The sequence below is a fragment of the Lampris incognitus genome, chromosome 14 (assembly GCF_029633865.1).
Source record: "Lampris incognitus isolate fLamInc1 chromosome 14, fLamInc1.hap2, whole genome shotgun sequence".
Classification (NCBI taxonomy): domain Eukaryota; kingdom Metazoa; phylum Chordata; class Actinopteri; order Lampriformes; family Lampridae; genus Lampris; species Lampris incognitus.
In genome coordinates this window covers 3376814-3394239 of record NC_079224.1, presented here as the reverse complement: position 1 = coordinate 3394239, position 17426 = coordinate 3376814, and the positions used below count along the sequence as shown (strand labels likewise).

The following is a 17426-nucleotide window of genomic DNA, read 5'->3' as shown; positions in this document are numbered from 1 at the left end:
CTTCTGTTTGGAAGAGCGCCGCGGTTGCCCATTGATTTGCTCTTTGATCACGCACCTGAGCAGCAGGCACAGAGCCGACAGGAATATGCACAGAAATGGGCTACTCGGATGAAGGAGGCATATAAGATTGCCTCGGAAAACAGCAAAAGGTGCTCAGCAAAAGAAAAAAACTACTATGATTGAGGTGTCAAGGGAATCATACTTCAACCCGGTGATCATGTACTCATCAGAAATATGTCTGAGAGAGGCAGTTCAGGCAAACTTCGTGCATATTGGGAGGAAAAGGTCCACCGCGTGGTTGAAAGGCTGGGAGATGGCCCTGTGGATAGAGTTCAAGCAGAGACCGGGGATGGGATCCCCCGTGTGCTTCACCGTAACCTCCTCCTGCCAGTAAATGATTTGCCAGTAGAGCTGGAGCAGGACTCTCATGGACAAAAGAAACCACAAAGACGGAGACAACAACAAACAAACGACAGAGAGACAGCAGAGGAGGACTCCGATGAGTCTGTGGAAGAGGAAGAATTATCCTACAACTTCCGACATTTACCTGTATACGAAAGGAAGACAGTCAGAGTTCCATCACCTCAGGTGGAGCAACACCGTCAGCTTAGAGCTGCAGCACCAGAATATCAGCCAGCATGTCAGGAGACTGAGTTCGGCGACGTGCAACACCAAAACGAACCTGCTGTAAGGCCAGAGTCAGTACGAGTACCTACACCTGCTAATATGCCATCGGCTGTGGGAGCTCAGGAGCAACCCGAGGGGGACGACACTATGTACCTTGAAACTCAAGGGGAACCTGGAATGGTGGTTGAATCTGTCTCAGAGTCAGGGGATGAGGAGGAGCCACCCTTGAGAAGGTCTGCCCGGGAGGTAAGACCAAGAGGGATGTTTACATATGAACAGTTAGGGCAGCCCACCTACCACCCATGGAGACTAGGAGCAAATGTAATGTTGACCTGTATGCCTTACCCCATTCCTACCTACCCAATACATCCCGAGGCCTGTTACTACCCTACACAAGCAGTGTGGACATACTAGACGCAAAGCAGAAGACTTGAATGAACAAAGGACATGAGGGACTCTTGACACTGACAAACACGGAACATGACGTTACAGCTAGACAGTTGACTTGTTTAGTTCCAGATGTCCGGAGACATCTCTGAAAGCAGGGGAGAGTGTAAGGGATTGAGAAATTGCCTTCATTAAAAGTTTAGAATAACCCCCCCCCCTATTTTTTAGATTAAATGCAATGTTGGTTTACACCACCAAGTCAGTAGGTGGCGCTGCAGCACTTCTGGGGATCAGTACAAAAGAGAGCAAAGCTTCCTTAAGCCAGACCGGAAATAAACTGGCGCGAACTTGAGTGACAACGTATTTTCATCGTGTCTCTCTTCTTGATTCACAGATCCACAGTGCTATTTAGCCTGCTGCCGCTCCGGATATCCCCTAGGTCTGGAGCCGGTGACACATGCAGTACGAGGGTGAGTGTTTGAACTAAAATAGGGATCGATTGGCCACTAAATTGGGAGAAAAAAGGGAAAAATCAGAAATAAATGTATTAAAAAAAACAAAAAAACAAAAGGAGCTACTGAGAGTCTTGGGGATACATAAATCAAGAACAATGCCGTATGACCCACAGGGAGACCCACAACCAGAGTGGTTTAACCGCACATTGCTGTCCATGTTAGGTACCTTAGACTTGGCTAACAAACAACGTTGGAGTCAGCATGTGGTACTTCTGGTACATGCTTACAACTGTACCCGAAATAATGCAACAGGCTACTCCCCATACTTCCTTATGTTTGGAAGGGAGGCTTGTCTGCCGGTGGATGTGTGTTTCAGTGCTTTGCTGGACAGAGATAAAATGTCCCATCAGCGATTTGTGGAAAACCTGCCAAAGGACTTGAAAGATGCCTACCAGCTAGCTGTCGAGGCCTCCCACAAGAATCACCAACAAAACAAGAGGGCTTATGACATCAGAGTCTGCCCACAACAGTTAGAAGAAGGAGATAGAGTGCTTGTTTGTGCTTTGGGTGAGACTGGCAAACAAAAATTGAAGGATAGGTAGAACTCGCTCCTGCACGTATTTGTGAAAAGGTTGCCAAATTTGCCAGTCTAACAGGTAAAGCCTGAGAGGGGAAGAGGAGTGGTGAAGACTCTGCACAGAGACGCCTGATTACCCATAGGCTATCTGGTAAGATTGCCTGACCCTTCTGTAGATGGCTGTCTCACCACACCCACTGAAAACAGACTGGCTCGAACACGTCAACAAAGATTACAAACAAATGAAGAGTTGAGAAGAGATATTGACCAAGAATCTCTTGTTTCTGATGAGGATGAATACTACTATCCCCTTGAAATGGCAGTGAGCAATACTCACCAGATCCCAGCAAGTTGAGCCTTCAGTGAGAACTAATCTGGGGGCCCAGGAGATGTGTAGATCAGGTACACCCACTGCTCCACAGATACTTACAGAATCTGACACTGATGCTCTAGATCAGAACAATACACAAGGTGAAGAAGAGGCTTTGCCATTAGAATTGGAGGAAGCCGGACTAGCCAGAGGTTCCCGTGATTATCAACTGTTCCCCCATTCACCAGTTGGCAGCTCACAAGGGGATGCAGAAAGCATCCCTAATAGTAATCCCAATGATGAGGAGATAGAAGATATTGCCCCTCGAGCGAGGCGAACAGTTAAGCCAGTAATCCGGTTGAGTTACGATGACTTGGGAGAACCATCTGACTGTCCACTGGTCAAACAGTACAGAGGGATGAACATATCCATCAGCAAGGACATGAAGAATCCCATTGCAGAGCGTTTGATTATTCAGATCATTCCGGGCACTAGCTCTCATAAGCCGTGCGATGGGGACATTCAGACATTTAGGAAGGGGGGGGGGGAGTAACCCAGGGGTAACCCAAGCCTAATTCCTCCTAATAATTTTATAACTATTTAAATGTATGGAAACCAGTTAAAAAGCAAGAGGTTAAAATTTGTGCCCATTCAAATAAATTAATAAATTAGTTCATCAGTATTATCTAACTCCTCGTTTAAAATAGCTGGGAAGTGTAGTATTTGTAGGGATACGAGGAACTCAATAATATAAAATGGTGCTGAGTGAATGAATGGCTCACCAGCAACCCTTATGATTATTGGCTGATAAGTTCATGTGGTCAGGTATCAAGACATTACATTGGCTGGGGAGGGGAAACGAGAAGAGAGGAGAAAAAGAAAAAGACACGAGGAAGCAGAGCGAGAGGAGAAAGCTCCTCAAAGTGAGAGGCTGCTTACAGGAAAAGGTACATTTAGATCGATAAAACTTAGATGTTGTGTGCAGTTAATGTCTATAGAAAGTGTATGTGTGAGTAAGGGACTATGGACGGGTCATACACTTGTACCGTGTGTGTGTGTTTGTTGGTCCAAGTGTCGGAATGTAGTTGGCTTAGCACGCAGCTAATAACATAGCTTACTGCTAGCTCACCTTGCGTTGGCTAGCTAACACAAACGAGTGCATGTGGTCTTTGCTTGCAGCAGTTATCATACAGTTAGCAAGTCTAGCTGCACGCTGCTCGTTGTTAGATATTAAGGCTAGTGTTAGCCGCTGCTCCGTTAGCGCCGCAAACTACCGGACACGTTTGTGGTTCCGCTGAGTAGCCGACGTGGGAGCAACACCACCGGATAGCGCCCACTGGTGGCCTGGAGAAAGCCAGTGGTTCCACGAAGGAACACAAGCGCCCGCAGTATGGAGCAGCCATCTTGTCTGAGAGGTTTTGGGGAGTTGTCCGCTCAGCCGTGTTGTGCACTTCAGGACTGTGAGTACAGTAATGACTTATTACTGAGGAAGGACAGCTCAGCACGACCTGCTGACAGGCCTGCAACGTTTGGTTTAATGTTTTGAACACAGCCGGCAAGTTTTGTTTTATTTCCTGTTGCACCGGTGCAGTTGTAGCCTTTGTGTACGAGTGTGCCATATTAACTTCAGTGGTTGAATTGCTTATAAGGCTTATTTGTTTTATTCGGGGCTGCCAAGTTTCAACAAAAGTTAAGAGTGAGACTCTGGCGAGGGGACTTTTGCCGGCGACCTAAAAACTTGGCCTTTTTTAAGGTGGATTTAGAGGAATATCTGAACTTAAATTAACATTAGGATTAGACTGTTGTGATGTTGTAATGTGATGTTGGCCTCCTCCTCATGCTCTCTCTCTTTACTCGGAATAGTGAACACATAAGAAATACTGTCAATTGCTAGAAAGAATAGAATACACAGAGTCCAAGCCTACATTAGAATTAGACTGTCGGATGTCATTATTCAGTCTTATTCTGTCATTTGTATTCAGGGAGCTCCTCTCAACCCAATTATTTGTGCAACTTAAAAACCAGTTTCCTGCTATTTTATATAGTGTTCATAATTGACCAGCACAAGTAGAAATGAAAACAATTGTAACAAGAAGAATTTAGACAAATCAAATAAATTTATTTATAAAATGTCAATGAATACAGAACCAGAACAATAATATAAAAAAATAAAATAAAGTGCATTTCTTTGTTTGTTCAGAGCACAAGCCTCAAACTATGAATTCAAGCAGTTCCTTTAACCCTTGGGCACCCCTCCAGAAAATCATGACGTTTTACCCTCGGTGCAAAAAATGTTCAGTTCCTTAAAAGTGCTATAAAAACATTACACATGAATATTTTTTTCACTTTCAATGCATTAAATCTTTTGACCAACTTCAATACTGATCATAACTATTAAATTTACATGTATTTCTTAAGTAATTTTAACCCTTTAATGCCTTTTTGGGAACATAAAACCACAATTATTTAATGAGAAAAACATGAAATATGACATATTTTCCATATACTAATTGCAAACTGGAATTTTTTGAGGGATGGGTGGCAACCCTAGTTAAACCCACCAAATGACATAATAGTCATTTCAACAAACATTGACATACCCGATCTCAAATGTTCTAACAGGCACAGACACTGAGCTAAACTTCTGCTCTGGAAAGTTAAAGTTTAGAATTTTAGATTTAGACTATGTGGCAAAATAAATAACATCCTGGTGTCACAGCCTCTCGCCCTTGACATCAAAGCGATCGCCCTTGACACCTGCTACGCCAGCTGACACCTGCTGACCCCCCCCCCTTCACCCCGGCACGCCAGCTGGCCATCAAGCAATCGCCCTCACCCTTAAAAGGCCTCCACTATGGACCAGTCTTCGCTGGAACGTCGCCATTCATGGACTTCTGCCTGCCTGCCTGCCTGCCACTGAGCCAACTCCTGCTCTACCCCCGAGATCGGTCACTTCAATAAAGACTTGATTCTTCCCTTACCTGGTTGTCCCGTCTGCTTTTGGGTTCCTTCCCGACACGTGACACCTGGTTTTTATTAAAAAAAATCATCACCTCATGTCAAGAACTATTAGATCAATTCCATTCAATAACACATCCAGAGATTTATCCGTGAACCAAGTATAATAGAAACCAAAAACAGGACATTCACCAGATCTCTGACAAGTGACTGTTCGAATATTTTCCTTTTTAACTGCGAAATATCACAGCAGCCTGTGTAACGTTACTCCTGCTCAGGCTGAGTGACTATAACGCATTTTATTCTGTAAAACTAACGTATTTACTATTTCGTATGATCAAAATGAAACGGTTACCTACCGTTTTCTTTCTTCTTATTCCTCTTCTTCTTCTTCTTCTTCTTCTTCTTCTTCTTCTTCAGTGGGGTCTTCTTCTTGTGGAGCTTTTATTTTATTTTATTTTATTTCGTGGCGTTGACGCTATGACCCGCCCTACTCTGCCTCTGATTGGTTGATACTTGTGGTTGCCTTTCATTGATTGGGGTTGGTTAGATTTAGGCATGAGGACTGATGATTGGTTAAGGTTAGGGTAAGAATATCTGGGTCAGCCAATCAGAGGCAGAATAGGGCGGGCTCACCCCAGAAAGCCAGTGACGGACCCGAACTACGGCAAGCTGCAAGCAGCATAGCAAGTTGTGGAAATATTATATAGAAGTGAAGGGAAAACGTTTATGAGCGTGTGAAATAGCAAGTGTGGTGTGTGAGCGTGTGAAGAGGCATAATTGCGTGACTCTCACTTCCAAAGGGTGAGACTTGGCAGCCCTGTTTTATTGCTGTGCCTGATGTGTAGGTCTAAATATATTCTTCTTTAAAGGATATATTTCAGATTTGTTTGTAATTGATTTTATTTTATATATATTCTGTTAAAACTTACTTGCTGTTTATAAATGAATGGTGCACAGCACTTGATTTAGTTATTAACATATAATCTGTAGAATAACAAAAACACGTTGAGGTTGTCAATAAATACTATATTTTGTTGCAAAATTAATAGTTTGGTCTTTCTCCTCTCACTGTCTTAGGTTGTCATATAAAGTGACCCAGTCATACCATCATTGTTTGGCTTAAGTTAGTCTTACTGTAGCGAACCCAGTTAAGGTCCATCTATGAACCTGGAAGGGGGTAGGAAGGGCTACACATCCATTATCCAAACCGCTTATCCTGCTCTCAGGGTCGCGGGGATGCTGGAGCCTATCCCAGCAGCCATTGGGCGGCAGGTGGGGAGACACCCTGGACAGGCCGCCAGGCTGTTTCACTTAAACATACACACACACACGCACGCACACGCACACACACACACACACACACACACACACCTAGGGACAAGTTAGTACGGCAGATTCACCTGACCTACATGTCTTTGGGCTGTGGCAGGAAACCGGAGCCGCTGGAGGAAACCCACACAGACACAGGGAGAACATGGAAACTCCACACAGAGGATGACCCGGGACGACCCCCAAGGTTGGACTACCCCGGGGCTCGAACCCAGGACCTTCTTGCTGTGAGGCGACCACGCGCCACCGTGCAGCAAAAGCACGTCATTGAACTTGTGGCTGCTTTGCGGTCACAGGAAGTATCGAGCGTAGTCTTCTGCTCATCAGAAGCTGAACAGGTGACTTCATGTTGTCTACAGGCTTGTTCCTGTGTTCTAACAAGTTAAGATAAGAGTCGCTATTTTCAGCTTTGGCTTTACCCAGGTTGCGTGTTACTGGCTGAACTGTCTTTTTGGCGAGGCCTTTGCTGTGTGAGAGACCTTTGCTTTGCCTTACTTGCATATAATAAACTCTTCACGAGACTGTACAAGTCTGTTTCATGCCATAAGCAATTTTTAGCTTGCTTATGGCATGAAACAGCTTGTGCTGTCTCATAAATAATTTACTTGACTCACTGGATTATTTTGCTCCTTATTTGTTGGGCACTTTCTCTACCGTTGAGTGTTTCTTTTAACAAAGTTATATATATATATATATATATACATACATACATATATACATACATACATACATATATACATACATATGTAGGGCCTCCAGTGCAAACTAGAGGTAGCAGTAAAGGTGCTAACATTAACTAGGTTCGGTGAGGGGTTTGGCTTGACTAACTCACGAGAGGAGTTGATGTGCAGTTGAACAGTTGACAATTTTATTGCCTCGCAACAGCAAAATATACACAACGCTGACTTTTACATAAAAGAATTGAAATAAAACAAAATAGAGCTCTTTAAAGTCAATAAAATAATAAACCAAAGAAAACCTCGTTCAAATCACAACCCTCAATGAGTGTTAGCGGTTTGAGATGAAAGAAAAGTTCAGTTCCTTGTCCTTGAGTGTATGTGTTGGTCCAAGAGTTCAGTTCCTGATCCGTAAGTGTATTGAATATACTTCAACGATGACTATTTCTACCCTGGTAGAGGAAATAGGCTGGTGTGTATGGGTTCTTATCTGCTGTCTGGATGAATGATTCAGGCTTGCCAGACGTTTCCTGGGACAGATCCTACGGTAGGCCACCGCCTCTATGATGGTCCACAGTCTCACTGGGCTGGGCTCGCCATCACAATCTTGCAAATTCTATCTGGTAGTTAAAAAAACAAACAAAACAATCTACACAAATAGTGCAGAATAGTAAGTATTTCATTCTATATCTGTTTCTAACATGAGATCTCATTAATTTCTTTTCATTCAGAACATCTTACAATATGCTTTCCATTAACATGTATATGGATTGCAATATACTTAATCACTACATATATTCAATTCAATTCAATTCAATTTTATTGTCATTAAAAACAATGTGCAGGAGGCACATGATAAAAATGAAATGAGGGCTGTGGCTTCACCAAACAGTGCAAGACAGACACAGACAAACACAGCAAACACAGTATAAGATATACACACATGAAGACCAAAAGCTAAAAATAAGTTAAAAAAGAGCTGGAGTACAAAATATTAAAAAATATCTACAGACATTCAGTGGGTAGCCAGGTTCAGGTGGGCAGCAGCTTGTGGAAAGAAGCTGTTTTTGAGCCTGGTAGTGTCGGCTCTGAGGCTCCTGTAGCGCCTCCCAGAGCGCAGGGGGGAGAACAGTCCATGGTTGGGGTGGGTGGGATCTCTGCTGATGCTCAGACCCCTTCGAAGGCAGCGTTTGTGATAAATGTCTTTTATGGCTTGGAGCTGGGTACCGGTGATACGCTGGGCCGCCTTGATGACCCGCTGCAGAGCTTTCTGGTCTACTGAGGTGCAGTTGCCGTACCACACTGAGATGCAGATGGTCAGGATGCTCTCTATGGTGCAGTGGTAGAAGTTGGTGAGAATTTTGGGGGGTAGACGGGCGCCCCTCAGCCTCCTCAGGAAATGCAGGCGTTGTTGGACCTTTTTCACAAGGGCCTGGGTGTTTAATGTCCACGAAAGGTCCTCGCTGATGTGGACTCCAAGGAATTTAAAGCTGGAAACATGCTCCACTTCCACCCCATTGATGTGTATGGGGGAGTGGCTGCAGCTTCTAGACCTCCTGAAGTCCACAATCAGCTCCTTTGTCTTCTGCACATTAAGGACAAGATTGTTGGTAGTACACCATGATGTGAGGTGCTGAATCTCGTCTCTGTAGGCCATCTCGTCATTGTTGGTGATACGGCCTATGACTTTGGTGTCATCTGCAAACTTAACTATAACATTTGAGGGGTGAGTTGGCAGGCAGTCGTGGGTGAAGAGGGAGAAAAGGAGGGGGCTCAGAACACAGCCTTGAGGGGCACCTATGCTGAAGGTCAGGGTGGAGGAGGTGTGGTCAACTAACCTAACAGACTGAGGTCTGTTGGTCAGGAAGTCCAGGATCCAGTTACAGAGGGAGGGGTTGAGGCCAAGGGAGAGGAGTTTGGTGGTTAATTTGGCGGGGATGACTGTGTTGAAGGCAGAGCTGTAATCTATAAACAGCATCCGGATGTACGCTATGTGTTGTTAAGTTCAAGGTGGGTCAGAGCAATGTGTAGGACAGTGGCAATGGCATCCTCAGTAGACCTTTTGGGACGGTAGGCGAACTGATGTGGGTCGAATGTGGGGGGGATAATGTTTTTGATGTGAGCCAGAACCAGTCTTTCAAAGCACTTCATGGCAATGGATGTGAGTGCTATGGGTCGGTAGTCATTCAGACATGTGGATGTTGGTTTCTTGGAGACAGGAATGATAGAGGTGGTCTTAAAGCATGCCGGGACTTTAGATTGGGACAGTGAGAGGTTAAATACAGGTGTGTGTGAAGACCTCAGCCAGCTGGTCGGCACATTCCCGGTAGACCCAACCCGGTATGCCGTCTGGTCCGGCAGCCTTCCGTGTGTTCACTCTGCGCAGTGATTCTGTGACCTCTGCGACTGGTAGAGTGAGCACCTGGTTTTCTGGGTGGCTGGGGATTTTTGTGGCTGGGTCAGTATCGTCCTTGTCGAAGCGGGCATAGAAATGATTTAGCTTGTCTGGCAGGGAGGCATCATGGACAGTGGGACCGCGATTAGAGCTTTTGTAGTCTGTGATAGACTGAATGCCTTGCCACATTTGACGGGGATCAGAGTTATTGTGAAAGTTGTCCTCTATTCATAGGGAATATTTATGTTTGGCCATTCTGATGCCCTTTTTGAGGTTTGATATGGCTGTGCTGTAGGCCTCACAGTTACCTGACTTGAATGCTGCATCCCGGACTTTCAGCAGCTGCCGGACCTGACTGGTCATCCAGGGTTTCTGGTTTCGAAAGGTGCGGACTGATTTTTTTGTTGTGACACTCTCAGTGCAAACGTTAATGTAGGCTAGTATGGCAGATGTCTGTTCATTAATGTCTGTATGGGAGCCATGGGTAGCCGAATGTGCAAAAATACTCCAGTCTGTGTTTCAAAACAGTCCTGGAGTTCAGAGACTGCTCCTTCTGGCCGGACAGTGATTGTCTTTACTGCTGGCTTGATCCGCTTTATTAGGGGTTTGTAGGCTGGGACCAGGAACAGGCAGAGGTGGTCAGAATGCCCCAGATGAGGGCAGGGAGTAGCTTTGCATGAGTCCTTGATGTTTGTATAGAGATGGTCCAGGGTGTTTTGTCCCCTAGTGGGGCAGGAGACATGCTGATGGAATTTGGGCAATACAGCCCTGAGGTTAGCCTGATTAAAGTCACCACCTATGATAAAGGCATTGTCCGGGTGTTTGGTCTGTTGTCTGCTGATGGCACATTGTAGCTGCTTCAGTGCTACCTTAGCATTAGCATGTGGGGGGATGTATACAGCAGCGATGGTAATGGCCGTTAGCTCCCTGGGCAGGTAAAAGGCCTGCACTGAATCATAAGGAGCTCGAGATCAGCAGAGCAATGCCTTTCAACCATCTTTATATTGTTGCACCAAGAGTTATTGACATAAATACTCAAACCTCCTCCGCGGATCTTGCTGGAGTCCGCTGTCCTGTCGGCACGGAAGGCTGTGCGGCCCGCTAGCTCGATTGCCGAGTTGCCATGTTGCTGTTGAGCCAAGTCTCCGTAAACATCAGCAGACAGCAGTTCTGCAGCCTTTCCTGAGAGGACAGCCTGAGTCTTATCTCCTCCATTTTGTTAGCTAACGACCGGACATTAGCCATGAAGATGCTGGGGAGGGACACTTTGAAGGGAGCGCTACTTAGCTTAGCATGTAGCCCACCTCGCTTCCCCCTCTTTTGTTTACGTTGCCGACGGGGGCAGCGTTTCCACTGCGAGGCCGGTGAGCGGATCATATGGATGGGGAAATTGTCCGTGATGGTGGGGGAAGTGAGTAATCCCTTCTGAGGGTTAACACTTCCTGACGGTTGTAGAAGAGCGCATGACCTACACTTGTAAGTAAACTTAAAACTAACGTATAAATAACAAAGACAACACGACACTGAGCAGGGAACCACAGTAGCCGCTGCGTCCAGCGCACCGCCATCTTGAAAGTGATATATATATAATTCTGTTACACAAAATCAGTGCAGTCACAGTGTAGCCTCAAGACAAACCATTTAAGTGCGCTAACCACTTAAACCGAATGGCTTTAACGTCAACAGGATAGGTGCCACGCATCTTTAATGCTACACAGTTCCCCAATGCTTCACTGACTAAGCTAGCGCTTAGCACTAGCTAACTACTGGCGTGAGCTATCTTCTAGAACATCCAACATGACACAATGATACAGTACGCACCAAAGAGAGTTCTACACATTAACCTTCTCATAACTATGATACAACACGTACCAAAGTACAGGCTATTCAAACATTAGACATCTTATCCCCGACTGGTTTTATGAAGAGTATCTTAACAGCTATCTGATGACCCAGCGTTAGCTTTCCCCTTCAGTGGTTAGCAACAAGCTAGCACAGACACCTGCTTTACCCAGCGGAGTTCCCAGTACTCCAAACTCCACACACCTTCGTCTCGTAAGCTCACAGACGAGGTTCTGATGACACACAACACTCCCACAATCAAAACACGTCAACACTCCCACTTTCTGCGGCTGTGTATAATGACATGCAGTCGTCGGTTCAAGAGCACAACTTCCAGGATGTTCACAAAGAGAAAAGAGAAAAACAGCAGCAGTCTCTACCCCAGCGAGTAGCATAGTGCGCCCCCTAAGGAGCGGCGTGTCACTACACCTCTAAATCAGTGACATGGAGGACACGGGTACCTGGCGAAGGATCTGTGAGGGAAAGAGGAAACAGGATGTAGTGACTTTAAAGTCACGAGAGATGGAAACACTGACAGCACATGTTTGATGGCACCAAGGATAGGTAATTATTACTAAAGGCTCAGTTAAGGGGAAGTAAACTTCTTTTTTTAGATTTCTGAGCTAAAAATATTGTAGCGAATTTAGGGGACAACCTCAGGAACTGCCGCAGCCGGGACGCAAACCCGCATTTACCGCACCGTGGGGAACCTCGCTAACCGCTCGACTAGAGGGTCCGACCCGTTAGGCAAAGGTTAGCGAGCCCATTTATCCTTAATCGTTACAATTTGTTAGCATGAGTGATCCCCATCCATCATCCAAACCGCTTATCCTGCTCTCAGATTCGCGGGGATGCTGGAGCCTATCCCAGCAGTCACTGGGCGGCAGGCGGGGAGACACCCTGGACAGGCTGCCAGACCATCACAGGGCTGCAACCTACTAATGAAAAGGTCAAATTTGCTTAAAAGTAAATCAACATAAATAATTTGTCCAATAAATAAAATAATTTAACAAAATAAACATACATTAAAAATTTTAGAAAATTAACTGTACTTGGACTTCACTATATTGTATTGGCATTAGCAGCTTTCAGCTTCACATTAGCACTGTGCAACATAAATACTCACTCAGATAGATAAAGCAGCACGAAACCGTCCAGACAGACCCACGGCGCACCTGATGGAGACAGCGACTGAATACTCTGCACAGTCTGGACAATGAGCTCAGAGGAGTTATTCTCGTTATTCTCCTCATTCTCGTTAATCTCGTTGTTCTCGTCAATCTCGTCATTCTCGTCACTCTCGTTATTCTCGTCATTCTCGTCATTCTCGTTATTCTCGTCATTCTCGTTATTCTCGTCATTCTCGTTATTCTCGTCACTCTCGTTATTCTCGTCAATCTCGTTATTCTCGTCATTCTCGTTATTCTCGTCATTCTCGTAAACTCGTTAATCTCGTTAGCCTTTTGATGGCTATAAACTCGTCACAGAGATCTGTTAATTCCCGTGGCAAATAAACAATGAAATCAAACTGAAGGAGTGTTTTGATTTTGGATGGCACGAGAGGACGATAGTGCAGCACAAGGAAGAGGTGGATCTACAGAGGAGACTGCTGGACATCGTCTTGAAGCCCAGTATTACGTTACACGGAACAGGTTCGTAAAATCCAGTTTCCGTGTGTGCCATCCATAGTCAGAACACCTGGTGACCCTTATGATAAACGAATGAAGTGAAGAGAGGCATGATATGGTTGCTTTGAGGGAGGAAATCTTCCCCTTTTCTCGTTTCAGGAGGAAAATACACATTAAGATCAAGCCCCTTCATGGGGGCATCAGCGAGGTGCAGGCAGCACATGTGAGGTCCAGCATGTTGAGCTCCAACCTGCAGAGAAGGCAACACGCCAGCAGGGGTCGCTCTGCAGCTAGACATCTGAGAGGTAGGGGCATGCTTTCTGTGGCGGGGTTGTCACAGCAACCAAACTACTGCAGCCTCTGAAAATGAGTGCTTCCTCATCACGAGCCCAAAAAGTTTTTTTCATCCTAATTTAGCTCTCCGAGTTGGTCAATTCCACAATTATATCACAAATGTACACTGTTTAAAGTGAACAGAGAAAAATAAAATGGAAAGTACACACACACACACACACACACACACCACAAAAATAAATATGCACAAAGTCAAAATGGCTCACACGAATACATTTATTTGTCTTGTATATGTAGAACTGAAGAGCCAGAAACAGAAGAGCCTCTACATCATGCACTATAGTGTCACGTTTCATCAACAAAAGAGAATCTGACTAAAAGTCACACACTTTATAACAACCAAAGACATTTTTTGAAAGGAAATTCATATTAGAGAGATGCGAAAAAAAGAAAAGAAAACCAGGTTTGATACTCATATAATAGTTACCTATATGTCTATTTGTTCTGTTTGTGTGGCATTCTGAATACACACCTGAATAACTGTACAACATTTACAAAAGAGAAACAAATATTGGACACTGAGTGATGTTGAAAAGACTGTTTTGTTGATTCAAGGTTGTGCACAAAGGAGTCTCAAAGCAGTGTCCATGTACTGTGTTGCTGATGGAGTATAGAGAAATGCATGGGATCGTTTTACACTGATGCAATATTAAGAAATGCATGGAACCATTTTACACTGATGGAATATTAAGAAATGCATGGAACCATTTTACACTGATGGAATATTAAGAAATGCATGGAACCATTTTACACTGATGGAATATTAAGAAATGCATGGAACCATTTTACACTGATGGAATATTAAGAAATGCATGGAACCATTTTACACTGATGGAATACTAAGAAATGCATGGAACCATTTTACACTGATGGAATACTAAGAAATGCATGGAACCATTTTACACTGATGGAATATTAAGAAATGCATGGAACCATTTTACACTGATGGAATATTAAGAAATGCATGGAACCATTTTACACTGATGGAATATTAAGAAATGCATGGAACCATTTTACACTGATGGAATATTAAGAAATGCATGGAACCATTTTACACTGATGGAATACTAAGAAATGCATGGAACCATTTTACACTGATGGAATATTAAGAAATGCATGGAACCATTTTACACTGATGGAATACTAAGAAATGCATGGAACCATTTTACACTGATGGAATATTAAGAAATGCATGGAACCATTTTACACTGATGGAATATTAAGAAATGCATGGCATCATTTTACACTGATGGAATATTAAGAAATGCATGGAACCATTTTACACTGATGGAATACTAAGAAATGCATGGAACCATTTTACACTGATGGAATACTAAGAAATGCATGGAACCATTTTACACTGATGGAATACTAAGAAATGCATGGAACTATTTTACACTGATGGAATATTAAGAAATGCATGGAACCATTTTACACTGATGGAATATAAATAAATGCATGGCATCATTTTACACTGATGGAAATAAAGAAATTCATGGCATCATTTTACACTGATGGAATACTAAGAAATGCATGGAACCATTTTACACTGATGGAAATAAAGAAATGCAGCATGGGATCATTTTACATTGATGGAATATTAAGAAATGTATGGGACCATTTTACACCGATCAGACAAGTTTTCCAGAAATAGACAAGGCTGTCTGTCTTCACATACTTTTATTTTAAGCAGTACTTTGTATCTGGAAACATATTAACTTGAACTGACTTTTGGAAATCATCTATTTATTCAGCATAATTTACAAGTGTATTATCATGTATTATCCTTTAGTCCTGACTTAAGTTCCCACAAGAGAAATACTGATTACCTTGAACAGTTGAGGCGGTATGTTAGCTCCTCACAACTAGTACATTCATTACAATAATTCTAATGAAATTTGACTCAATTTTTTATAAGAGGTGGGTCTTGACCCTATCACTTGTTCTCCACTTTTAAAAGCTATTACTGACTGTTTATCTGTGTGATGAGATATAGTCGCGGAACTCTTGAAATTGCTCTTGAGTCTAACTGAACAGTACTACCCTGAAATGTTTCTTGATTTGAACATCAGTCGGGGTTCTCCCTTGTTGCCAGTTTTGATTCTACTGCAGGCCATAGCAGTAAAACAACTCTTATTCGGAGCGTTGTGATGCTCTATAACGTTTTCTCCATTTTTTTATACTTTAGATGTGCAAGCCCACCAATGCTTAATGTGTACAGGAAAAACAGTGCTGCAACCATGCACTAAGCAGAGGCAAAACTACCATACATGCAGGTAATGTGGCAGCATTGGGGCCTGCAACAGTTTAGGGCCCGCACGCACAGACTCCTCTTTATCTCGCCACTATCGTATCAAAGCTCTCGACTCGAGCACCGAGTCTATGGTACGTTCAAAAGTGTGCCCATGTGTAATTATGCACATGTGTACTACTGCGTAGCAAAACTCACACAGAAGCGTTAGTTAGCTAGCCAAGTGTCAAGACTTCACACAGTGAAAAGCCCGGAGAGTGCACCTATAATGGAAGTAGACGTTATGTATATTTATCTGACTAATAATCAACCGACACTCTTGTGTTTTGTGTTTCTAAGGCATAAGAGCAGACATGAATAATGCTGTCAATGTGCAGTGTGCCGTCACCTGTAAGGTTTCATCCGTCATGGTGCTCCGACACCAGATGTTGTTAAGTAGGCTAGTCTGCCACGACCTTGGCCTTGCTGTTATGATGCTTCTTCTGTAGCACGGCGGTCTGCTGGTCATCATCTCACGTAGGCGTCAGCTGTGCAGTGCATTTTGCTGTTGCTGGTCATTTTAAAGCTGTGAGCTTTCACTTCTTTCATTCTCTACCAACATGACGTCTTGTTACGTGTGGTTGTGATGGGCAGGCCGGGGCCGCGCTGAACATCTTGCACTGGGGCCTGACTTGTTATGCCTGTGGCACTAACAACTCAAATGTCCATACACTGACACAATAGTGTTAAAGGGGTCCAGTGTGACTCAGCTCATATAAGCTAAAGTGAAGAACTGCTGGGCTCGAGAATTGTTCATTTGCTTGAGAGAAACGCCGGCTGCAGTGTGGCTAGCTTGTTAGGCAGCATCATATCGAGAATAAGGACATACATTACACTCAAAAGAGACTTGAAGTTATACAAAACCTGCAAGTTGAGCACTTGCAGATGGACACTACATGTCACTATTATACAGCACAAAGAGAAAATATGATCAACATAAGGGGCAGGCTTACAGTCCCCAATGATGTCCAGCCAATTGTTATGATTTCCCACCTTCTCATAAATGATCTATTTATGAAAAGGCACACATTTCATACACACTGCAGGTGTCGATATTAACATCCACACCCTACTCCAAAGTCTTGGAGAAATGCATCCAGTCAATTACAACTGAATAAGACAATGACAAATATGACAAATTGTGCTTCAGTACAGTATGAATTCCTTTCTCTGGCGGTGCTCCTCTCACTACAGCTGACCGACCGGTTGTGTACATTAGGTGTATGATTGGGTATGTGTATCAGCCTTTTGGTAAAAACAAACCATCTGAATAAGGTGTTCAATAGTTACACATAAGGAGCGCACTACAGATAGGCATGACATAGCATAGCATGGCATGACACTTTTTTTAACAAAGTAAAAAATATCTTATACTCGAACCTTAACACAAACACTCCCTCTCACACAGGTCCACATCCGCAAGCTCTACACAGCCCATGTCACCAACAGTTTACACTTCTCTAAGCAAAAGGCAGAACAGTAATATCAGTAGGTACTGTCGACAGACGGTTAGGAGTCATGACTGAATAAGTCAAGGTAAATGACACCTTAAAAGATCAGCCTGATGTTCTCTCATCTTCATACCGTTTTGGAC

At 43.8% G+C, this 17426-nt stretch overlaps 1 protein-coding gene across 1 annotated transcript in view; it reads right to left on the bottom strand.

Moving 5' to 3' along the window:
- Positions 1 to 252: 252 nt before the first annotated feature.
- The window catches only part of LOC130123866 (potassium voltage-gated channel subfamily B member 2-like), a 109624-nt gene continuing 92450 nt past the window's right edge, over positions 253 to 17426 (bottom strand). The window contains exons 3-4 of the mRNA XM_056293177.1: positions 12736 to 12994; positions 253 to 422 (exon numbers count right to left, since the gene is read on the bottom strand). Coding sequence (XP_056149152.1) covers positions 253 to 422; positions 12736 to 12994 — 429 coding nt within the window. The remainder of the gene's footprint in view (positions 423 to 12735; positions 12995 to 17426) is intronic.